This window comes from Rhopalosiphum maidis, chromosome 4, assembly GCF_003676215.2.
Source record: "Rhopalosiphum maidis isolate BTI-1 chromosome 4, ASM367621v3, whole genome shotgun sequence".
NCBI lineage: Eukaryota > Metazoa > Arthropoda > Insecta > Hemiptera > Aphididae > Rhopalosiphum > Rhopalosiphum maidis.
Genome location: NC_040880.1, coordinates 44,050,517 through 44,077,059, shown reverse-complemented (window position 1 = coordinate 44,077,059; position 26,543 = coordinate 44,050,517). Strand labels below are relative to the sequence as shown.

The 26,543-nt window shown below is 26.4% G+C and overlaps 3 protein-coding genes across 8 annotated transcripts; 1 reads left to right on the top strand and 2 right to left on the bottom strand.

Annotated features, from left to right (window-relative positions):
* Positions 1-6,175: 6,175 nt before the first annotated feature.
* Positions 6,176-8,759, bottom strand: LOC113559162 (dual specificity mitogen-activated protein kinase kinase 6). Of its 2 annotated transcripts, XM_026964788.1 has the most exons (7): positions 8,468-8,759; positions 8,332-8,389; positions 8,033-8,198; positions 7,708-7,944; positions 7,207-7,386; positions 6,919-7,136; positions 6,176-6,819 (listed from the first exon to the last, which is right to left on the bottom strand). In XM_026964788.1, the coding sequence occupies exons 1-7, from the start codon at positions 8,472-8,474 to the stop codon at positions 6,672-6,674; spliced, it is 1,014 nt and encodes a 337-aa protein (XP_026820589.1). In that variant the 5' UTR covers positions 8,475-8,759; the 3' UTR covers positions 6,176-6,671. The 2 variants fall into 2 exon arrangements, with proteins under 2 accessions (XP_026820589.1, XP_026820588.1); XM_026964787.1 differs by having other exon boundaries at positions 8,332-8,759.
* An 813-nt stretch (positions 8,760-9,572) lies between these two features.
* Positions 9,573-20,573, bottom strand: LOC113559160 (cleavage and polyadenylation specificity factor subunit CG7185-like). Of its 3 annotated transcripts, XM_026964780.1 has the most exons (12): positions 20,416-20,573; positions 18,708-18,926; positions 18,398-18,625; positions 17,991-18,327; positions 17,845-17,912; positions 17,595-17,784; positions 17,082-17,492; positions 16,891-17,017; positions 16,553-16,648; positions 16,366-16,446; positions 16,022-16,215; positions 9,576-10,226 (listed from the first exon to the last, which is right to left on the bottom strand). In XM_026964780.1, exons 1-11 carry the CDS (start codon positions 20,482-20,484, stop codon positions 16,032-16,034), a joined length of 2,010 nt encoding a protein of 669 aa, XP_026820581.1. In that variant the 5' UTR covers positions 20,485-20,573; the 3' UTR covers positions 9,576-10,226; positions 16,022-16,031. The 3 variants fall into 3 exon arrangements, with proteins under 3 accessions (XP_026820583.1, XP_026820582.1, XP_026820581.1); XM_026964781.1 differs by lacking the exon at positions 16,366-16,446 and having other exon boundaries at positions 9,574-10,226; positions 20,416-20,484; XM_026964782.1 differs by lacking the exons at positions 16,366-16,446; positions 16,553-16,648 and having other exon boundaries at positions 9,573-10,226; positions 20,416-20,484.
* Positions 20,574-21,975: 1,402 nt separating this feature from the next.
* LOC113559161 lies at positions 21,976-26,001 on the top strand. Of its 3 annotated transcripts, XM_026964784.1 has the most exons (5): positions 21,976-22,833; positions 23,456-23,547; positions 24,070-24,210; positions 24,684-24,965; positions 25,103-26,001. In XM_026964784.1, the coding sequence occupies exons 1-5, from the start codon at positions 22,824-22,826 to the stop codon at positions 25,745-25,747; spliced, it is 1,170 nt and encodes a 389-aa protein (XP_026820585.1). In that variant the 5' UTR covers positions 21,976-22,823; the 3' UTR covers positions 25,748-26,001. The 3 variants fall into 3 exon arrangements, with proteins under 3 accessions (XP_026820585.1, XP_026820587.1, XP_026820586.1); XM_026964786.1 differs by lacking the exons at positions 21,976-22,833; positions 23,456-23,547 and adding an exon at positions 23,705-23,737; XM_026964785.1 differs by lacking the exons at positions 21,976-22,833; positions 23,456-23,547 and adding an exon at positions 23,782-23,907.
* Positions 26,002-26,543: the final 542 nt, after the last annotated feature.

Below are 26,543 nucleotides of genomic sequence, written 5' to 3'. Positions count from 1 at the left end.
TAATTGGCCAGCAGGATTAGCGATGGACGATATTCGAGTGATAGCGCGTCAGGATTCTGTCGCAGTTCATCGGAATCGCCATTGCTACCATTTTTATGTTCGGCATCGATCTAAAGTACGGTTTAGCGATTAAACTCGAGAATTCCGAGCTTTCCAAAATCTTCGTGGTCTGAGGGTTTTGCAATTTTTCACGATGGTTCCCATCGAGGCCGGTGTGATTTTGCAATCGATCGTAATATCATTATTATCTTGCATGATTTATTTCGATTACGCGTTAATGAAAAATTAACGTCGAGAGAAGCGAGTTCACTCTCTAAAGAATTATCCAATGTGTGCTCTTTGAAACAATACCGAAAATCAACTGCAGTTAGACAAATATTAGGTACACGACGAATATTTTACATCTCAACACTATATAGCGTTGTATAACAACATATTTTTAATTATTTATTTAGTTGATTGATTATCGGCCATTCGGGCAAAGAGAATACATGAAATAATACAAAATACAAGGGAAAAAAATAATAATACAGAAAAGAACAGTTATTATAGAATTTTAAAATTAAGTCTTACCATTGTAATTATTATTTATTCAAAACATATACATAGACAGCGAAATTTAAATTCGTTATCAAAATAAAAGTTAAAAGCAACAAGCATGCTGTTTATTTTATTTTTGCTGATCAGCATAATAAGTAAGCGATTTAGATTCAATAATAACTAGCTATGATGATTTTGATTATTTTCTATGTTGGCAACTTTAAGTGCATCAAATTTAACACACGATACATACCACACGATAGGTAATAATACTAAAAACAGTGACGTAACCAGGATTTTTTTCGGGGGGGCCTAATTTTTGATGGTCAATTATGACAAAAATTGAGTTTGCACTGTATTTCTGACAATATAATTCATATAATTATACATATTATCAAATCAAGATAAAGTAAGTGTGATAAGAGCGACGTTGCTTTATCACCACAAGAGGTAATTAAATTAATAAAATTATTGTCGTCTGACATTTTGGAGGGAAGGGCTTGAGCCTGGAAGTCCCCCTAGCTACGACACTGTCGCTAGTCGTACAAAAATGTTATTTCTCCGATCAAATACCTTCTATACCTATCAAACCTACCTACAATATACCATGGGGGGTATGGTCAGATTAAAAGTGAAAAAAATGTATTTCGTATACATAGGATTTTCGATTTGTACATATGGATACATTATAATGTAGATACCTACATATAATATTATAATATAGGTAGTAGATACCTATAAGAACCGAATAATAACTAGTGCTTTACAAATTAAGAAACAATAATGTTGAGAGAAAAATGCTAATTTTTATTTTTAAAGGGAAAGGTGACCTAAAATACGATCAATTTATACAAACATTTGTTCAAACTGATAGATATTTTACAGAATACGTAATAATATATTATGGAAGCGGGCTTAATCATTTTAAGATTATTCAAGTTTCCATATAAGATTATTAAAATTATAATAATCATTAAAATTGAATTCATAATTCCATTTCTTTAGTAAAATATAAAATAAATCTGATTATTGATAAAAAATAAAACACATTTTTCCTTATACAGCGTCTAAAATGGGTAGAATGGTTAATACATAATTTTCCTTAAATTATTTTTTAATAAATTAAAATATTAAATATATATTAACTATGTTATAGCATCTTAATATGAAATAATAAACAGTAAGAATAATATAAAAAATATAAATCAATTTTAAATCAATCGTTAAATTATCTATGTTGATGCAGTTTTTATTCATTTTACTTTCCACAATAAAAGTAGAAGGTACACGTACAATCAAAGTAGATTAATGAATATGTAGAACGTAGATATGTTAATTGTTAATATTCGAAATAATCAAGATATTATACACAATACTTTTTATTTTAAATTAAAGAAATGGTGATTTTAAAATATCAAATTAAATACAAAATTTACTTTTGGGACCCAAATATTTTCCCTTTTCCGCAAAATGTGATAAATGTAGTCCCTCTCTTTAAATGTCTGCTAAACTTCCATTTAAAACCTTCAAGACGTCATAGAAATATTCATGAGTTCTATTCCGCGCCAGCGGTGGATAAAATTGTATAACATGTAATCGTGTAATCTAATAAAAAATAATTAAAATAATTTTCAAACATACATTTAAAACTAATGTGTTATAGTACCTACAATTTATATTAATTACAAATTACAATATTAGTAAATAAAAAATTATTAAATTCTTCCTAATTCTTATTACATATATGATGTATGTATGTACCTTACTATTTATGAATGTTGAATACATTATATTGTTATAGTAAATAGTCCATTTTCAGTTCTCACAATTCTCAATATTATATAGTCTCATTTAGATTTAGAATAATATAGTTATTTTGTCTTCAAATTATTATTAAATATTATTCTATTAAGTACATGGTACTAAATGAAATTAACTTTTTTAATAATTTATTAATCGTACATTATGTTTGTAATAAACTCATTTGATTCTCGTCTAATTTTTTATATCTGCAACTATAACAAATTTACTGAAATGAAACAAACTAACAAATTACATGTTTGAAGAAAAGGTTATTGGTTATTTCGAAATCTAATTTAAAAGTTCTATAGTAATAGTATGTTATATTGTTGTATATATATTCATATTTATTATAATAATTATTTATTTTTATTTTTAATGTTTACTACTATTTATTAATGTCATAATTACAATTACCTATTACAAAATTATATTATAATTGTTTATATACTTTCTTCTTTAGTTTTATATACATTTTGTTTTTAATATTTTTGCATTTATTCAGAATAATATAAAATGTATTGCTGTAATGTGACTTAAAATACAAAACTAAAAGCTAACCTGTTATTTTTAAAATTTGCGTGTTTAATATTACAAACCATAATAGATATCTATATTTCATCTGTTATCAAATAAAATAACCTCGATAATTATTCGAATAATAATTATGTTTAACATTAAACAAATACCTAATTAAATTTTAAAGTTATTTGAATTGTTTTTTTTTTTTAAATAAAATGTCATCAACATAATAATCCAAGTACAATTTTATTCCAATAATAACGCTACTCTGTTCCACGCAGATGGTGACCTATAAATTATACTATAATAATATACTTATGGAAACATAAGTATAATAAATTTATAAACGAATTATTTTCTTAGGTGTATGTATGAGTTGTATGACGATTGACTAGGTAGGTATAATAGATACCACATTATATGTACCTATTATAATTTATAGTCACTTGTCAATTTAAAGTGGTACCTACTGGCTACTTACTATACCTATTTTCGGTCGGTACTGTTTTGAAATCAAATAAAACTACGTAAATTTAATAATTACACGATATTTTATAATACTACATATATGTATAATATGACGTACAAAATAGAATAATAAGTACTAGCATTTGTCTTAGGTGTACCTATTTATTGTATAGAATTTAGGTAAATGTATAACTACGCAATAGATATACGAAATGCGTATTTCAATATGGTTTCAGACACAAATTAAAAGTTTTTTTTTATTTTGTCATAAGTTTTTAACTCATCGATACTAAAATGAAAAATGGTTCTTAATCAAACACGGTTTCATAATAGATGATGGTATTATATATCATATATGCCTACTAGACGCATTTCTAAAATATAAAACGTTTCTAACTTTTTTGACGTTCAAATTACCTACGTATTAATTAGTACATTTTATATTATAAATTTATAATATACAATATATCAAATAATACAATATTGTCAACATTCATCAAATTTTGAAGTTCAAAAATATTAACAATTAAATAAGATTTTAAAATTTTAAATGTTGAAAACATTTTTTTTTATTTTAACAATTTTTAAAATTGTTGTTTAAACTTTAGTCTTTGTTATTAATAAATAATTTATCTACTTCATTCGACTAATTCTATTAACTGAAATTGGAAAAAGTAATTTGAAATTGTATTGTTTAAAGAACCAAAAAAAGAGATCGTGAACATGAATTTATATTACACAATATTATAGTGACTATAATATCTAAAAAAAATGTTGGGTATACCTACTTTGTATCTATAGCCATTTTCCAGTAGATCAATATTTAAGTTTCAAAATTTTGTAATATTAATTTTTGTCATGCTTCGTCTGTTTTTGAAGTGTGTTAATACTTGCTATTTAAACAATAATTACGTATAATATGTCTTATTACTGAGTAAAACGTAAAACAAATATTTTCCCAAGTACCTAGGTATATATTATAAAATGTATAAACGTAAACTTATAGATACTCGTCGTTATTTCAATAACTGTTAACATTTTTTTTAATTAAAAAGTCTAGAAACCTAAAATTTTTATACCTTGTGTAAGTGAATTACACGTCTTAAGTTAAATAGGTACAGAGTTACCTCAAATCTAAATACCTACCATAATATTCAGCAACTACCTTAGTCATTTACTACCTATAGTAAAATATAATACCTTATATTTACAAAAATATACTATACAATTTATTTATAAAACATTTTATATAGGTATTAATTTAAGACACACAATTTTGCCAAATAAAAATTTACCTAATACCAAAAGTGGACTCATTGGTAAAAGTTAAATAATAGTATAACTATAAGCTAACCAAACAAACTTTGATTAGATAACATAAAACTATTATTTTCCATTATCGGTGTGGTACCTATTTAAGATTTCTTTGTTATAAAACAAATTTTAACTTATTTCGCTATTTTTTAGAGTAGGTAATCTATAAAAATATACATTTAATACAATTTGAACCCTGATTATAACTTTTAGATTTCAAAAAAAATCTTTTATATAAGACTATAAATTAGTTTTTATAGATAAATGTGTTAATTTAAACACTATGCCAAATTAATTCTTTAATGAGTTTAGTCTAAAAATAAAAATTGGATTTTTAGTTAAAAATGTTAATAACTATGACTTTGTAAATAAATGAAATAAGATATACACAAAAAAAAAATGATAATAATACTACAATTAATAATATAATAAAGTAATCATTTTTAAATATTCGTAATAAATAATTTATTTTGTTTTAAAAATAATATTTAACCTCTGGAGGAACAGATTATAATTCAGTATAAAATAATTTTGGTGATGTATTTTATATTTTTGTTTTTTATGTTATTAAATCATTGTGGCAAATTCTCCGGACATGCTAGGCAAGCATTGCACGAAGAATAAAGAATAAAATATAAAAATCTAAGTTTGTACCGAATACAAACACAAAATTATTTTATATCAATAATATATTACATATTTGAAAACAATCATAATATATGACAAAAAAAAGTGATTAATTTCTATTATACTTTAAACTTATTTGTAAAAATTTCTGTCAATTGTTATTGATTTTATCGTAACTTTTACTAACAATTTAAAATATAACTTAAAGCGTGATTTTACTGAGAGAGAATGCATGCGATAGTTTTGTGCGCCAACTAAACAATGCTTGTTATTGTTGTGAAATACCATCTTTTCAAAATCCTAAAAGGCAAAATCCCTCTCCACCAGCAACCGTGGTACTAACTACCCAAGACATGCTCATTCATGCACTTCGTCAAAGATTTATTTTATTTAAGTTTGAGTGTATGATAATTTTTTTTTCATTTTGGTTTGTTTTGCTATTTTTCATACTGTTTAATACTACAATTTATAAATATATTATTTTATATAATAGAAGAATTAATTTTATTTATAAATTAAAAAAAAAAAATAAGTTAACTTATTTTGACTAACTTGATTAAAACTGTTTTAATATTTTAATAAATAAATAATAATTTGTGTACTATTAATTAACTGTAAATAAAATAAGAATTTATTAATAGAGTAAAATTCTTTTTTTTTTAATATTTAATCTTCAAATAAATGTGTAATACTATAATATATTATGATAAATGAACATATACATACGTCAGAATTAGTATTTGTCACTGTTAAATTAATAAATTTAAAACACCTTGAGAGTAAAGATGGTAGGGTTCCTTTCAGTCAATGAGCTCTGGTTATGGCTAGTATATTTATTTAACATATTTGTGACAGTTAAATATATTAAATTTGTTATAGTAATAGCTATTAAATTAAAAAAAAGTTCAAAGATATAATATGCGAGAGCAGATATATTGCACTAATATGGTAAAATATAAACAGGTACAGATTTTTGATTCGCTTTTTTAACATTATCACATGAAAATACTATGGAACATACAAACAAAACTAACAGTTAGATAGCAATGTGCTAAGTACTAAAAATATTAGTCGGGTAATCCTTACATTTTAAGAATTGATGCAATTATATAAAAAAAAAATACGAGAAACAAAAATCTATAAACCAAGATCTTCTAAAACACAAATCATTCGTTACAACTAATATCATACAAATAATAATTAAAAATACTTTAGTAAACTATTTTCGAAATTATATTATTTCTTATGACTTATTGGTAAAAATAAATCTACCAATATAAAAGATGTTAATAATATTGTAATTATTATGCAAAATAAACTTAAATTGAATTATAGTTTATACACAATATTACTAATATTGTTATAAATATATTATTGTTAGTGAATTAATTGCTGATAATTTAGCCTGACACAGGCAAATCAGGCAAGTCTAAAATTTCAGACACAAATGATGCGACTAAAGCTGTTTGCGGTTGTTGGTGAGCAAGACAAAATGGATGGGCAAGTAATTGGGAGTAATTTGGTCGGCTCCGAAAATCTTTCTGTAAACTGAAAAAATATACACATGAAAACATATTATTTCAAACCAATCAGACTCAACAAATGTACAATTATTACAATAAATAATAAATTATCAGCATAGCTTACCATTGACAAATGAAATCCTCAAAGTATGATGTGAACATACCAGTAGACAGCCTAGGTGGTTCATCTTTTACCACTTGTTTGAGCTGCTCAAAAGGAGTACCCCACGTATCATATGGAAACTTACCAGTGGCAAGTTCTACAAGAGATATTCCTAAGCTCCATATATCACTTCGTATATCATAATTTGATGGATTTCCGGTGGGATCTATCCGTTCAGGCTATGCATAAAAAATGAAATTATAAATCAAGGGACTATATATTTGTACATTAAGCAATAAATGTAATTACCGCCATGTATGGTTTACATCCTGCATCAATAGTCTTGGCCACAGAATCAACAAGATATCCAGATATACCAAAATCGCACATTTTTACATTGCCATTACGATTAATTAAAATGTTTGATGGTTTGACATCACGATGTATAACTTTCAATTGAGAATGTAGATAGTGAAGAGCACTAACAACCTACAAAAATCAATAAATTATTTAAAACATAAATACATTATTGCTTAAAAATACTAAATTAATAATGTGAAAAAGTATGAATTAAATTTGTAATAATTATCATGATAAATTTAACATTATAAAACAAAGATAAAGACTTATAACTATAATTAAATTAATATAATTAGTTTTGATTTCAGTCAATTATATTTATGGAAATAACAAATATATACAGAACATATTTTAATAAATTATTTTTTTTTTTTTTGTCACTTCCAAACTGTATCATAATAACCTAACTTGTATCATCATTACTGTAAAATTTAATAAAAAAATCATTACCGCTACAGTGATAGGACCAAGAATTTGTTCAGGAATCTTTCGTCCAAACTTATACACTTTAGCATAGAACTTGTCCAGTGAAGTGTCCATTACTTCCATGCATATCCATACATCACCCTCCATAAATAGTGCCCCATAAAACTGCACTGTATGTGGACAAGCTGACGACCGCATGGATATATCTAGATCCATTAATAGTCGTTTCTGCTCTTGGGTGTTTACTGTAGCTGCTATCCTCTGGTAAAATAAAAAAAAACAGTACTCACTTTGATCATTGAATATGAGTAATATGGCATATCAAATATATAGCCCTCAGTACACTCACCTTGACCGCCATGATCGTGCCAGAAGGTATGTGTCGCATTTTTTCCACAATACCATAGGCACCACGTCCGAGATCACAAATTTTCTGTAGGTCGCTCGCCTCAACTGTGGTTTCTTGGTCACCAATCGTGATAGTGGTGCGCTTGTCCAGGTTTCGAGGCAGATTACTATGAGGAAGAAAATAAAATGGTCAAATCGCATATGACAGACAACCATGAAACAAGGAAAGTTGATTGTATAATAAAATAATAATGAAATTAGTAAGTATAAAATAATTATTAATCATGTTTATGTGCTTACACAACAACCGGCCCATCGGGTATCTGAACTTTCAGCGGTGGTCTCCTATTATTGCGGCCTAAAAACATAGTTTCACTATACTGCATCAATCAATCGCTTAACTCTCAACAAGACAAATAAATAACGTTTCACTAACCAGACATTTTACAATATTATTTAGGAAACAATATAACAATAATACGTATTATGTGCACCGCAAACACGGGGTGGCACGCGCTATTTCATGGTATTGACAAGACGCCGATAGTACACGGCTGAGCGAACAAAAAATTTGAAAAATATTCACGATATTATAATCGTTTTTCTTTGCTTTTTTTTTTTTAGATTTGTTCACATTTTTGTCCTACGTTCGTCCTACGCACAGGTCTAACGATGTTATACTGAACTTCAACATGCGACATGCGTAGCGCGTGCACACCGAACGCCGAACTTACGTGTAATTTATCAAAGCCGCGACAAATGACAATATTAATAATAATGCATTGTTGTATGCCACAACTTCCCATGCACTTATAGTTCTATATTATATGTATATTTATGAACGTTATCAGCGGATTACACTTAATCAGCGGCCGAGCCAATCGGATCTCACGAACAATGTACAACATCTTTGGACACGACATTTACGCCAGTCACTTAGCACGCGAATATTAAGGATATCCAAAACAATTCCTACTTACATACACGTATTTTACATATTTCATTGACACGACTGTTTGGCATACTACACACCGATCTTCTACTCGCTAGACCAAATAACTCAAAAACAATAGTTCTCTACTGAAATTAAATAAATAATTTACCTGCAATTCGCCAAACAATATTGTGGAAAAATTAATTTACTAAGTGGACAAATTTTAATTATATAAATTATTTCTTTTATACAACAGAAAATAAATCGTTGATCGTATTTTCCAACGTTAACAACATTGTACTTTGAACAGTTTGAACTGAGCAGCAGTTGTAGACCTGTCTACGATAAATATAATGCCACGATTAATTTTTTAACTATGATTTACATTTACTTACAAAGTTACACGACAAACAGTTGTAACCAATTCTCGCTTCAACTCATTTTTTATTACTGTTTAAAATCAGAAATGATATAATAAAAAAATAATAATTTAGACCTACATACACAATGATTACAATTATATTTCATTAAAACAAATAAAAGTAATAAAATTTTAAAACAAGTTTTAATTTGTTTTTTTTTAAATATGGGTATAGGGGGTCTTGACAAAACAGTACAAGTCAAAAAAAAAAAAATATATATATACAGATGAGAGACAATAATGACGCAAAGGGCAGAAAATGAAAAAATAAAAATTCACCTTAAATCTAATACATATGTTTTATTATTAGACTAAATGTATTAAATAGATTTTGTATGATAAATATTTTAAATATTATCATTATAAAAGAAAATGCTTAAGAATGATTTAAGCATAAAAAAAAAATTATAATATATAATTATGTAATAATGTGTAATACAAAAATTAGGTACCTAAATAATCTAGTCTAAAATGTGTTGAGTTCCAAGATCCAGATGTCATAAGCTGTCGCAATGCACTATTATTAAATATCAATCATAACAATTATAGGTACAATTAAGGTGTGATACAGACAGAATAACGACACATTTTAAGTAAAAAATTTTAAAACTGAAAACTAGAGAAAAAAAGATTACATTAAAATGTTTATCATTATTATTAATATTATGTTTTTTAAAACACCCGCACATAAATAAAAATAAAAGATTGATATCTTAAAAATACATTATTAAATATGTCCCATGATATTTGTACAATCTACAAAATGGATACATAAATTTCAAAGATACAGTCTTGCGCAAACTTGTATTTATATAATATAAATGGATGGATCAGCGGCGCCTGTAAACAAATTAAAAACAATGCATTGATGAATTTTCACAGTAGTTATTGTTGATGATGGTCATTTTAATCGGCTGCTTAATGATTGATCGATTTTTTTCTAGGCAGACAGCAAACGCGCACAGATGGTCTCACTCTTAAACACTAACTTATAAACTATTATTCAAATATTTTGTGCATTAAATTGCTATCATAATTAATTATTATAAAATCACATCTCATTTTTTGTTCTATTCTGGGAAAAGATAAATTATATTTAATATGTGAATTATTCAATTTATGTTCAAAAACATTATGTATTATAACAAAATATAAATATCAGATTTAAATTTGTAGTATTAAATATAAATAAATTTAATGGCAATTAATACTTAATTTAAAATAATAAATACATATTTCCATTTATCAAATATTAATCAAATTTATTTTATATTTTATTATAATATATATGATAATGTGCAAAAATACTTTTCCATTTTAACCAATATATTATATAGTAATGCAAAACCAAACATTAAATACATAGATAACATTTTTGTTTTATCTTAGAGATTAGCTTCATCTCTGTTGGGAATTATTTTATTTCCATCTTTAAGGTTAGTAGTAAATAGTGTTAGTTAAATATTGTATTACTGAATAGTAACTTAAAAGAAATTTAGATACTAATGTACCAATATCTTCTTACTTTTTTAACTATTCATTATTAAATACTCAAATGAGCTTAAATATAAAAGATAACGGTTTATATTGACAATATTTAAGTAATATGGTAGAGAATACAATTTAAGACTTAGCTAATTTAGTGAATTATATTTATTACTATATGATTGTAAAAATACAATTGGTTTAAAATACAAATACTACTTCTAAAGCTATTTAAATAATATACTTAAAATTAAAATTGTAAATAGTTAACTTAACAACTAGTCTTTAAAATATACCCATATATATTATTCAACAAATTTCAGAATTATTATAAAAAGTATCATTTGACATAAATATATCTTAAAAACTTTAATGTTGGTTTACTTAAATTAATGATGAATCAATACTTATACAGACATTATCAGTGGTAACCAACGTATTTTCTTTACAAATAATTCACACACCTTCAATAATCATTTTTTACTTCCCAAATAATAAGCAATACTAGATTCAGAAAAAACAAAAGCCATAAAATAAATAAACAAGCATAAAAATATTCACGATAAACTATTGTGCAATATCACGATTTTATTTTCCTTATAATTATTATTTCTTTATCAAAAAAGTTATATCTAAAATAATTTCTACTTGTATTGAGAATACATTTTTCAAAAATTGCTTTTAATAATGTTTTTACAAATCTTAATTAAAAAATACTAATTTTCATAGCATATTTTCTGGGAAACTGTCTTACCTATTTAACATTTTTAATATAAATAATCGGAAAAATCACACTCATGAAATATGTAAATTTGATTTTAACTAAAAATAATAATAAATATTATTAAGACCAAAAATCATTAATTAATATTAAAAATTTGATCATAGTGACACTCAATCCAATAGTTTGAGTACATTAAGTAATTACCACATATTGGACCATGATTTGTATACACCAGTCATTCTCAAAGTGGGCGATCGCGCCCCCCATGGGCATTTATAGTCTTCAGGGGGGAGGCGGTATAAGACCCTAAGAAATGTTGGTGACGTTGAAACAAGGGGCAATACTGATTAAAAGTATTATGTAATTTTAAACTTTAAACTAAAATTAAATTCCTACAATATGTCCTTATAATTGATTTTACGTCCGTCATAGGCTTTGGCATGACAACTACTGTTTTTAAAATACACTACAGATAGTAAGCTTAAAAAATTTTAGGGGACACTGGTTAATTTTTAATTCTCAGAGTGGGCGGTGGGTGAAAAAAGTTTGAGAACCTATGGTATATACCATAAAAAATTATTTTAATTAATTCAAAAAAATCATAACTAAAAACATTGTTTGTGAGAACATAAAATAAATTATAGATTTATAAATTAAATAAAATTGTATTTAATATTTTTAGCTTACATCTTATTGTGAAATGTTTTTAAAATATGTTTCTATAGAGCGATAACTTAAAAACTAGAAATTACTATTTTATTCAATAATGAATATGCTTTAAGCATTATAATATAACAAAACAAAATATTGTTTATACACGACTAGGATTTAAATACCAGGTAATTAAAAACCATCTGATGAGTCAGATGTTATGTTAACTATTTCATAAATAGTTTCTGATAAGCAATGGTTTTACATTTTATAAATACAACTATAGTATAATGTAACTACTACCAAATTGACCAAATAAATCAAAGATGAATTCATACTGTTAATTCATTTAAACCATTTATTGTAGAAAATATAATTCTGTGATGAATAGTTGTGGAAACTTGAAAGTATGTAAACAAATTTATAAAAATAACCAAATATATTTAAATTTAGCATGTTTGTCAATTACTCATTTAGACTTTTAAAATAGATTTCCCAAAAATTATTTATTTGCACTGTATGAGAAAAATTTTAAATTTAGCTTTAAAATGGAATAAAATTAGAATACTATTACTTGATCCAAAAATACATTGATAATTACAGTAAAACATTCATTAATTGTAAACTAGAATGGTATTTTTTTTTTTATCCCAACAATCCTAATACATCATTAATTTCCAAAATAGAAAAATGTTAACTTATTTTTAATTATTTATAGCAGTTACTTATTAAACTAATACAAATATCCAACCAAAACAACAAATTTGAGTATTTTATCACGTATCATTAGTGTTTCTTATAAATTGAAAGAGTTTGCATATGTATGCTATAAAGATTAAACAATAGACAAAAAATATCTAATATAAAAAAAAAAACTCATATTGTAAGAATTTTGTAAGGAAAAAAGTGAACACACTTGTCACTTGTTATTACAGATTAATTTTAACAAAAGAAAAAAATAAATACTAATACTGTCTAATACTTAAATTGCGAAAAATCTACCGGTTAAAATGAAATAAAAAACATAAAACCTAATCTGCAAATATTATGATAATATATGATATGAATGAATGGTTTTGAGCCATTTGATAAAATAGGGCACAATTTTTAAAATGTTCATGTACTCTATAAAAGCGATCATTTAGAAGTAATTTACTTCTGATAACAATTACCTCTATAGAACGACATCCTTTAAACAGTTGTCAATACTTCTGGTCCTTTTGATGACTTATATAGAAGTTTCACTGTGTAGTTTTGATGACAATAAAAGTAACCAATAAAATATTGTTGATATTGATGTAAACTCTTGCACATAAAATTATAAGTATGATAAGTAGTTTGCTATTATGAAGTATAATAGTATCAATCAATAATAAGCTTTTTATTGATGTATATCCACTATCAACATTTAAATAGAAGTATCTTCTAATGCTTCCTTCAAAACAGGTAATGCTTTACAACATTATTTTAATTGCTAGTATTGATTATGTTGCACTTGCTTAGATATTAATTTATTAAAATTAGGTAAAATTCGCCTATAAAATGCATTAAATTAAGATAAGTAAAATCTTTAGTCTATTGTTTCTAATAAAAAAATTACAATATAAATTCTGATAGTTATCGAACAACTAAAATTTAAAAATCAATTATTTCACAGGAAGTTCAGTTATTAAGCATCAGATATTTTAATGTCTCATTAGTAAATTCTTTGAAATAATCATATTAATAAATTTATTATAATAATGTTGATCATTATAGTGAATTTCTGTACTTAATATAAAATAATAAGTTTTAAATTAATTTATAACATTATAGTACAATAATGTTGCTTTATTATTAAAGGTCAACGACTCAATAGAATAAAATAGAATAATTGTTGATACATAAGCACAAAAAAACATTTTTATTTTAGTTCAAAAAAATGACTATTGTGAACTGCTCAGATATATTTCATGGGCCAAAAAATACCAGAAATCTTCCCCTTGTATGTCATGAGTAATATACATAATAATAATTTAAATACTTGTTTCTGTTTGATTTGTTTTAATTATCAACTAAGACAATTCCACTTTGTAATAAATATAAAATAAATAGTAATAATTTATATTTTATATCTCAACAGAATAAAAATTGTTTTTTCTTACCTAAACACAATCAGTTAACTTTAGCAGTTGGAGAAATAGTTAACAATTAAATCAAATATATAATAAAAGTGTTAAGATAACCTTTAATTAAAATATCTTAATGTAATAAAAATATTAAGTTTTTATGCAGCTGCGACAGATTAAATGTACAAGATCTTAATCCTTGCCAATACCTCTAAGGATACACCAAAATATTACATTATAATAAATTAACTCTTTTCTAAGTTTCCCTAAATACATTTACTAATAAGTAGTCTGAAAACTAATATGGATTGAAAATCTTTTAATTTCAAAATAATTCATTACCAATATATTATCAATTGTGTAAAAAAAGGTAATCTGACAAAAAAAAAAAAAAAAATTAGGTTTCTTACATTTATATATTGACTAGTAACAAAAATAATAGGTATTATTCACATGAGATTATGTACATAAAATAATTTTTATACATATTTATTAAATTATTGTATGAATGAAAAATTGAGAACTTATTATGGACTGAATTTTTAAACATCGAAAAACGTTTGATGACAGAAATAATAATATTTAAGTGCCTAAAACCGTTATCAAATAAATGTAATTCTTAGAATTAACAATCAAAATATATTTTTAAATTTTGAAACATTCAATACAAAATTAAATACTTCACTATGCACTTAACACTTGTAAAGAAAAATAAATCATAAAAATTTTGATTTAATCATAGAAAAATATAATACATAAAAAGCTTCGTTTACCATGTATTTTTATACAGTCAGTTTTATAAATATATGCTAAATATGTTAACCAATTGTAACAAATACAATTTAAACTAGGCAATTATAACATAAACGAAGCTTTTAAAAACCTAATGTGGGTAGGTAGCACATAATAGAAACTCAAAGAACAAAGTTATGTAGAAAATTATAAATTATAAAACTAGACAAAAAAAAATTATATAAATACCAAATTACACCCTTTATGATATCCATCAGTCAAGTTAAAAATATTTTTTGTAAAAAATAATGATAAAAACATAATGTAATAAATAATAAATGCACACAAGCATATTTTATATTAAAATGTGTATCATATTTGTACTATCATTTTTAAAAGTAAACACTTATGTATGTATAAATCTTATTCTATGCTTGATTTAAGTTTAACAAAAATGCATGCAAAAATTCTTAAATATACCTATAATTCACTTGTGTTTTATTTAACGTAACACATATTCCTAATACAAAAATTTTTTTCACAGATACACTATTATTAAATACAAAATTGTATTTAATGTTACATATTAACTATGTTATTTTTATCACAGCTCATTTATCACAGCAATTGGTTAACAAGGCTATATTCAATCATTATTGAAATGTATAATAAGAAAATTGAATCAGCCTTTGCTTAATACTATTAGTTTCTCTTTTTTTGGTAAATTTATAAACATTAACATAATTGTATGTATGAATTAAGGAAAGACCATCAAACAAAACAAAAACTAAAATTAAATTAAAAACTAAAAATAAACTAACGAAAATTTAAAAAAAAAAGGATTGTGAAATTTGTATTATCTATGCTAAAATTTAACAATCTAAATAAAACATCAGTTGTCTAGTTTACAATACTTACAATAAAAAAATACTCACCACAGATGTATTAATGTCTAGAACTACGATGCGAAGATTCAGCTCGGTCTTCTCTACGATCCCTATCACGTTCAATATCTCTGTCTGCATCTACTGCTCTCCTACTTGACGTTGGTTCTCTTTCACGTTCGCGTTCTCGATCACGTTCTCTGTCTCTATCGCGTTCGCGTTCTCGATAACGATCATCATAATACCTAAAATAATAAACAATTTGAAAAATGTAACAACATACAAAGTATGATTCACAAACAAGTCTATAGAATATTTATTATTATTATTATCAATTTTTTTTTTATTATTTTTAGGAAACTTGATGAAAGGAAATGAAGATTGAGTGATATTACCTGGATTTAGAGGATACAGGAACAGACTCGGTTACGTCGGGCGGAGTGATTTTCCTATTTCGGCCGCTTGCTTTTACAGAACTGTTAAACAATAAACTTTACCCTCAACAAGTATGGATACTTTAGAAGCACAAATACTTCCAAGAAGAATTTTTCATGAATTTTAAAAATGATTCAAGAATCTTACCTGTCTTCCCGACTTCTCTCTCTGTATTCGCGATCCCTTTCTCTTTCCCTATCCCTGTCACCGTCTCGTTCTGATGTATAATAACGGTCAACGTACCTGTTAACACATCTATGTTATGGCAACTTAATATATTTTTTATATATAGCCTTTATTTAGAGGATGATAGAGATTTTCAATATTCATTATTCTTGTATTAACAAAAATAATAATCTAGATTATCTTGAAATTATTATTTAAAACAAGGCTGAATTTAGACCACATACTTATAGTTAATTTAAAATAATAAAAAGCTATAGACTTGTTGTAACTGAATAATACAAAAAAAAACTACAACATACTTGTCACGATCTCTTTCCCTATCACGATCACGTTCACGACTTCTGTCTCTATAGTCACGTTCACGAGATCTAGTGCGCTCACGCCTCGATCTTCTATGCAATCTGTCACGAGGTGATCTAGACCTCTCTAAATAAAAATAAATTAACAATAGAATCTATCTACTAAAAATATTTAATTTCTTAATAGTTACCTCTTCTTGAACTATAACTCTTGCTTTCAATTCCATGTAATGTATCGTGTAAAGAACTCACTAATATTTTACAGCGTTCATCACTAGCAACCTTAGATTGTTTTATTAATGATATTGCTGTAACCAAAGTTTCAATAGCATTTGAAAATTCACCAGCAGCAGCATCAGCTACAGCTCGAGCGATAGCAGAACTAGAAACAGTTCTATTTCTACTCATAATTTCTTCCAATTCTTGTTCAGACATTCCCATATCATTATTCATGTAAGGTCGAGAAGAAGGTCCATTAGGGGGACCATATCCTGGATGACCTGGAGGTCCCTGAGGTGCACCACTGGGCTGTTGGAAGAATGCCGGATTCACGTGTGGTGCTGGTGCTTGACCAGGGCCACCTGGCATCATTTGAACAGGTCCTAAAATTAACATTACAATTTAATGAAATGTTTAAATTATACACATAGGTACATTATAGGTAATAACAGAATACTTAAGCATTAGACTTAAAAAAAACTTACCTTGACCAGGCGGAGGACCTTGCATTGGTGGACCTTGTTGATGTGGGGGGAAACCAGAGCCTGGTGGAGCCATTTGATGGGGTGCCATTCCAGGAGGACGATTCCAATCACCACGTGGACCCCCAGGTCCCGGTGGCCCCTGAGGACCTTGTGGTGGACCCATTCGTGGTGGACCTTGACCCGGTGGAAACTACAAAAAGTACAAATAAATATAAATTAAAAAATAAATAAGAAAATTAATGATAATTACCATTCCTGGAGGTGGTCCCCTAGGCTGACCCACTGGTCCTTGAGGTTGCATCCCTGGTCTTGGAGGACCTAAATGGTTTCAGATAGTTAAAAAGTTGAAAAATATTATAAATTAAAAAAAATATCATTTTTCTATTAAATAATTACCCATTTGTTGGTTAAGTCCATTCCACTGGTTTTGGTAACCAGGAGGAGGAGGACCTTGTTGGTGGGGACCCATAGGGCCTCCTGATTGCAATGGCATTCGATGTCCATTAGTCATTCCCATCGGTGGCTGCATACCTTGTGGAGGTTGTTGCATACCTTGCATTGGCATTCTGTTTCTCATTCCTTGCTGTTGCATCATAGGTTGTTGTGGCATCATAGGACCCCCACGCATAGGTTGCTGCATAACTTGACCAGGTGTTCTAGACATACCACCCATAGAAGGCATATTCTGATTGTTTGGTGGAGGCAGTGGTCGAGTTTTGGATTGCGATTCAAACTAAATCAATAAAAATATATAAATATTATTTTCATACATTAAATAGACTAATATTTAAAATAATTATTACCTGTAAAAGGGCTTGTTTAGTTGGAAAAGTGACAACAGGTGATTGTCCATGTAACTCTTTTTTTGGTAATCTATCCATAACCATCCGTAAACTATGCTCTGAGCCCAATGTAACAACACAAAAACCTTTTGATTGGCCATTTCCTCGATTTTCAAAAAATTTAACCTCAATAAAATCTGAGACACCTATGCTTGTAACACTGTCCGTTATATCTTGATCAGTTGTCCACTATAAATTGCATTCATACATAAATCATAAAACACAAACCAAAATTGATTAAATGACAAATAAATATACTTATTTTACTTACCCATGTTAAATTACCAATGTATAATTGATATCGGCGTCCTGTAGTAGAATTATTATTAGCGGAACTGTTAGTAGACGAACCATTTGTGACTAATGGTGTGCTATTTTGGTTATTCGCACTGGGAGGTCTATCAACTGGTTGTCTCGTCTGAGCACTATCGTTTGTCCCAGATATGACATCATCATACAAATCTACATTATCATTTCCAGCAAAATCCTCCTAAAATAACAAATTACGATAAATAACAATATATAATAATGTTATGAATTTACAAAATATTATAATTAATAATAATAATATTGTTAAAAACTAAGTAATACTAAGTCAATAGACCAGTTCAAATAGATAGCATAAATTTATTTAACACTTAATATAATATGATAAATAGTTTAAAGTTATTTCAAACTTAGATAAACATATACACTATATGTGAAAAATTATTTTTATTTAAACTAACTTTAAATAGGTAGTAGATACATTTCAAAAAAAGAGTTACTAAATTACTATATTTTTCACACCTATTAAAAAACATAAAACAACAAATTCTTTGTTCAATTGTATTCAACATGTAAAATTGTCAACCTATACGTTGCTATTTCAGAATAAAAACTTTACATTCTTCTTTGACTTGGATTATTTGATTAAACCCCGGCAGGTAACTGTATTTTTATTATACTTAAATAAAAAAAAATAGGTAGTTAAAAATGTTAATTTTTATTTTCTTGTTTAGAAAATTGTAAAATATGCACAGTATCTACGCAAATACTATCAAAATATTAAAAACAATGTTTTTACACTATAATAATAATAATTATTATCATTATAATACCTTTGTATTAATACAGATTTCAGTTATGTCAAGAAGACTAATAAAAGAGATTCTATAAAAAATGAAATAAAACAATTTAAATGTTGTTACAATATAAAGTAATTATTTGTCTATACAAAAACAAAAAAAAATGGATATATCTATTATCAATATTCTCCTTTTATATTATTTATCAAATACTTAATAGTAATTATATTGTGCTTTAAACAACTTGAACAATAATTCAGTAGCATAATAGTGAGATTATGATAATTAAGATTTACATAGTTAAGTTATAAGGTAGTAAAACCTAAAGTTATAAATCGTATATTTAATAAATTGGAACTTAAATGATCTAAACTTATTGAGTAAACATTTTGTGCAATGCTAATGAGAATGTGATAATAAATTCCCATCAATCATAAAAGAGGAAGTTTTGGGAAAACTACTAAAGTGAATTTACAAGCACCATAGACCATGATACAGATGACAAGAGTTAAATCATCAACACAAGAGAAATTATAGGACACAACCAACATGGCAGAATGTGTACACGACCAGCGAGATTGGCATAGCCACACGCGTTAGACACGACGTCTGGGCTATTGACAAATGGGTGGGCAAATAGGTAAACAAATTAACGAGTTAGCAGGGGAACGATAGTCACGGCAGAGTGATGGCGCACATGGATCTCATGCAAAGGATGGTAGACAACAGTTTGCAAACGGAAGACGAATATTTCTAAGTAGTAGCCGGCCAAATCTGGTAAAGGCTAAATTTACCAGATCTACCGCCGATACCGACAGGCAGACGCGCTTTCAATACGATCAGAGATGGAAAACGTGCGCGCTTAACACAAGCACAACGTTGACGATGGGTTCAAATAGATTAGTATCTTACCTGGGCGAAGTCTTGTTCCAAATCGTCGGCGTACAGATCGATGTCCACGCCGTCGGCCATTTTTGTCATATTATCCGGACCAGCGGATTACAGAGAACCTCGACGACGGCGGCGGTGTCAGACACACACAGTCACACACACAGACGCGCGGCACGTAGACTGCGCACGCGCAGAGTTCAAAAACTTCGTGGTGGGAGTGTTGGACGCCGCGCGAGGAGGTTTTCCGTTGTTTACGAGGGACGGCGCCGTGCCGTTGTTATTATAGTTACAGGATGCAGCCCAACCCGCAGAAAATTTTTGTTGTTAAATTGTGGCGGCGTGCAGTGCGGTAATACCAGCCGGAGAAAATTATCGGCCCTGGCACGGAATTAGCGAATAGTTGGCAATACCGTTCAACACGAATAACGCGGTTATTCAAACACTGATAATAATTAATAAATAATTAATATTTATCACCATTAAAAACCACCTAAACCCGTTTAACTTGTTAAAGTATATTTTTAAATCCTGATATTTACGCATATTATATGAAATTGGAAATTTTCCCATAGTGATGGTTTTCATATAAGCTAATTTGATTAATATTTTATAACAAACACATTTGTTTTTGTAAAACAACATTTTATAAATATAACTACAGGTCTATATCAATATATTTTGATCAGAGGCGTATACAGGGGTGATTGAAGGTTCAAAACCCCCCCCAAATAATTTTGAGTAACGAGGAAAAAATTATTGTATTATGTTGCGGCACATTTAGTAGTGCTATATTTTGTAAACCCCCCCGGAATTTTTTTGTATACGTGCCTGATTTTGATTTTTGATTTAAATCGACCAAATTGACCAACTTTAATTAATTTACTTAAATAATATACTGTCCCAAATTTTGAGTAGCAATTAAATTATATAATAGAACATTAGTAACCCCAATTTTTTCATTAAAATAGTGCCAGTAGTATCACTGCCTAATTCTATGATAAATAAAGTTGTTTTCAATGTCAATAAAATTTTCCTAATATTATACTATGAAGTATATTGTAATACCTCTATATAAAGTGCTCAGCATGTTTATATGTCTGTAAGTTAATTTAATAAATCTTAAACATATAACAATACAAATTACCTATTGTAATTTGTAAATAAATATCATAGACTAAAGTAGTAAAGTATTAAGTATTAAATAGGTAGTTCGTAGTTACTAGATACCTATTACCATTGATTATAGAATGTAGTTTATTCTATTATATCAATGCTATTGCCTATTGGCTATTACTCCTTCTACAAATTAACTAATAAACGAGAAAAGGTATCTTTAAAGAATTATCAAAGAAAGGTAGCTTCGGCCCCAATATAACCCTATCATAATTCACAACCCTCCCAACTGGCCTTGACGCCTTATTGTAATATGAATATTATATGATGGACATAGAAATTTTGTCTAAATTGCCTTTTATCGGAAAGAAACGGCAACGTGGCAACAACGGGCGGGAACAACGCCGTCGATATCGTCTTGTCTCTTGTGTGACATGGGTCATGGATAATGGATAGAATATCAGAATCCCGAAATATATCATCTGATATCCCTAGAGTCTAACTTTTAGTTTTCTTTTCGGTGTCACACTGACAACTTTCAACGTTTCAACGACTTTTTAATTTTCAGTTTTCAGTTTTTCACGAACAAAAAGTCAAAAATCCAAGATGGATTCGTTCTTTCATTCTTTGTTGTTTTAAATGTTTTAATATTAGTTGACAGTTTCAATATGTGTAGTTCTACTATTATACTATAGTGTTGTGTATATTTTCTAGTATCTAATTCTAGTACGTCTGTATTTCTGTGTTCTGTCCATCGCCTTGTAGTAGATGAAGTTCGGACTTCACGTGTTGTACAATTCAAGGAATTATTTGTTTATATACAACTTATTATTTAACTGGTTCAATGGCGTTCAATGGTTCAGTCGTTATCCATTGAAAAATCGGGTTTCATTGATCTGACAACAATATGAATTTTTATTTACCATACTCTAGGAAGTGATTTTTGAAAATAGTTTTCGATTATAATACGTTTATAATTCTTCCGACTCCAATTTTTAAATTAATAATACGTACTTATTTGAATACGCTGAGTGCATATAACTATACAATCGTTATTATTTATATTATACATTTTGAATGATATGATGCGATTCAACAGTTACGGTTGACACATTGGCACATTTTTACTTTATTAATAGTAACAACTGACAATGCGTATTCATTAAGCAATAAGCAGCAGCTGCTAATAATATACCATCAACATAAATATATCTATATACTATATTTAATATTTATATGTTTTCGTATATAATATACCAAATAATAAATTAGTCTTGACGATTTTATTTGCACAGTTATTCGTATTTTCGTCGATCATGATAGACGGTAAGTACCAATTTATAATCATACGCAATTATTTCAAAGTTTAAGCATTTTATTGGACTAAGTCTTATAATCAATATTTGATCCATTTACAACTAATGTGTATCAATACACATTTTATACATCCAAAACTACTACTTTATAACAATTATTAATTTCCCTCCATTTTTGTTTGATTTTGCGGCTTATGAGCTCAAAATACAAACACATAATATTATAACATGTATACTAAATATTATAGATCTTGTTGATATGTATATTTTAATTAATTTAGTTTTCAAAACCAAAATAATCCGTTCTAAAATAAATTTAAAAATAATAGGATAATTTAATTTTAATTTTTTTTTTCATCAGACTTCAGATTTCTAAGCTTGTTTATGTTTATTTAAGTATAAATATAACACAATTATGCACTTTTTTAATTTATAGAAAATTTATATTAAACTTAACATAATGCTTATGTTAGAAATAAAATTGATAGACAATCAAAATGTTCAAAAAAAAAGAAGTTGATATCAAAAATAGTTTAAAGAATCTAATATGATATTGTTTGTTTATAATAATACATTTACTTTTGTACAGTATAATATATATTGTAGAATAATAATAATTTATTATATTTTAGAAATTCAAACTTGGTGGGAGATACCAAGTATTGTGCATTTTTGTAAAGTTTTCACCCTTATCACTAAAGATATCAGTCGGATAGATATAAATGTAAGTACAGAAAGTTATGTCAAAAATTATACCAATCTAATAGAAAAACAGATTTATCAATAGTTTGAAATTATTTTACAAAAATCTTAAAAGTATAAATATATTTAATTATTTAATTAAATATTGTTTTGTTTTATTTTTTTTATTATATAGTATATATTAAATTTTAAAAACAAAATGCATCAATATTGTAAGTGACTGAAATTTGTAAAATTTAGGTATTTAAAACAATCACTTGCTCTTATGCTATTACTTTGTTACAATTATTCATTTTTTTTCTAATTATCTATTTATTATATTTCAAGTATCAATATTTATACATTTTACTATTGTTGACTTGGCTGTTTTGGTTGGTAAAAAGTAATTAATTTATTATTAATTCATGACATTCGTTGATAATATTAAACAAATAAACATGATAGACTAAAATATCTATTACTAAATACTTTAAAAATGTTGAATTGTTTAATTGTACACAATGTGTCAGTAATAAGATTATATCATAAAAAAAAATCTTAACAGGAATTTGAAAATGCAATTGAAGAGAATTCATATTTATTGACTGATATGGCTATCCGATTTACCAAAATTTGTGGTTTTTATGATCCAGACACAAATGAATGGTGGAATAAGATGAAAAATAATTTTCAAAAAAGATGCATTGTAAGTTCAAACTTTAATTAATACGTTATTAATTTTAAAACATTAATAAATAAAGTTGTTTTGAAACATAGAGTATTAAGGCCTGGAATTTTACATACTTCCAAATATATTTTTGATGTAGTTAAATTCCATTTCTATAGTGTATTTTTTTTTATCTTTCTCAATGTCTCAAATTTTGTGATTTTTTATTTGAATAACAAATCATTATGTTGAACATATAAATTATACTTTAAATACACTATGATGAAAGCAAGCTGTAGTCTTCATTTCTTATTAATAGTTAATCTATCAATAATTACAAGATTCGTCCACTATTGGAATAGAATTAGTAATTTAAACTAATGTGAATTGTTATAAAATTAAACAAATTTTTAGAGATAAATAGTTTAGTGTTTAAAATTCCTTTAAAATCCTGACTAATAATGATTGTATTAGATGTAAAATTATGATAAGGTATTTTTTATATTTTTCAGCTCTACAATTTTAAATATTCACTAGATTCAGCAACATATTTTGATGATTTAACTCGTAAACAAAAAGTTGAAACTCTATACATATATTGTCATTTTGTTCTTGATGTTAAGCATATTCAAATAAAAATATCTAATAAACCTGACATATGGCACATGTTAAATGTAAAACCACTAGGTTATGACCTAAATAAATCAGTATATTGGTATTTTGGTAACAACAAATTATATAGAGAAGACTTTGAGAATGTATGTGATTTATCTACTAACCTACCAGTAAAGGATGTAAGTACAATGGGCTTTGTAATATATTATTATTGTTAATATTTCATTTTTAATAAAATTAATTATTGAAAAACTTGTATGCACTATATTTTTAGATTAATAAAAAAAAAAAAATTTAATTAGTTTTTGTTTTACAGAATTTTCATAGAACAATTCCATATGAACCTTTTCCATCAGGAGTTTTTGGCTCAGGAAAATGGAATACAATATGTGATAATATTGATAATTGGTATTCATTAGCTGATATTACTGAATATAGTCAAAACATAAATATTAGATATTTACATAAAGAAATTTGTAATATTATTATAAGTCTTCCTAAAGTAAAGAGGAAAAAGTCTTATTATGTATATATAAAGCCTAATAAGCCTTTAAAAAGGATTTGTACAAGAACTCTTCGATCCATGGATGTTATGAAAATTGAATGTTATAAATTAAATACAATTTCTAGTGTTGATCAGGACAATCAATACTCACTAAATGGTATGGAAAACCAAACCCAATATAAATATAATTCATCCATTTCTCGAAGAAATATATCTAGAATTAATCTAAATGTACATCATCAAAACCAAAATATTTCAAACTCAAAAATAAATGATGTTAGGCAAATAGAAAAATATAACCATAAAACACCATTAAAATTACAGTTACAAAGTGGTAATGTAAATGTGCTAAATAAATATGTAAACAAAATAGAGTTAGACAGAGTACTCCGTGTAAACATTCAACGCTTTGATCAAGAAAATGTTCATCATTATAATAACTTAAAGCGTAAATAACAGAACTAAAATACCACTATTCAAAGATTTATTATTTTTTATAAATTTAGTTTTTAGTTAGTTTTGTATTTATTTTATTTTGATATGTATGTTAAAATAAGTATTCTGAAGTGTTATATTTAATAAGTTAATATTAATATTGATAATTTCTTTGAAACAAAAAATTTGTAGTATACTTTTTGTATGCTCTTTGAAGAATAGTTTAACTTTATTTTTAAATTAATCATATATCAAGATATATATTTATGTATTCATTGCTTCCATAATAAATTTTAAAAATTGATTGTATTCCTATTTATAATATCAATTATGAAGAAATATCTTTTGTAATAGTATGTCTATTTAAAAATAAAAAAAATTAATCCACTTGTGTGGAATAAAGAAGAAATAAATATTTATATACCAATGTCTTCTGCATTTTGGTATTAGAAACTATTGTAACATGTTGATTTAAAATAATTATATAACTATTTTTTTTGTATTTTTGATTTTTCCAACTATTAAAGCTTTTTAAAAAGTTAAAAAATATTATAAATGTATGAAATTGTTGTGGTCATTGTCCTGAATCTACTTACAATCATTAGTAACTTTGCTTGTTACAGACAAAATTCAAAATAAAATCAAATTTACAAAACAATAGTAATTTAATATTTCCTCATCTAAAAATTACAAAAATTAAATTTGCTTAAAAAGTTTAATATCTATTATATAGTATATATCTATTTAATTACATTTGTTAAAAATCTTTATGTTTAGTAAATAAATAATACAAACATCATTAAATATGTTTAATTAT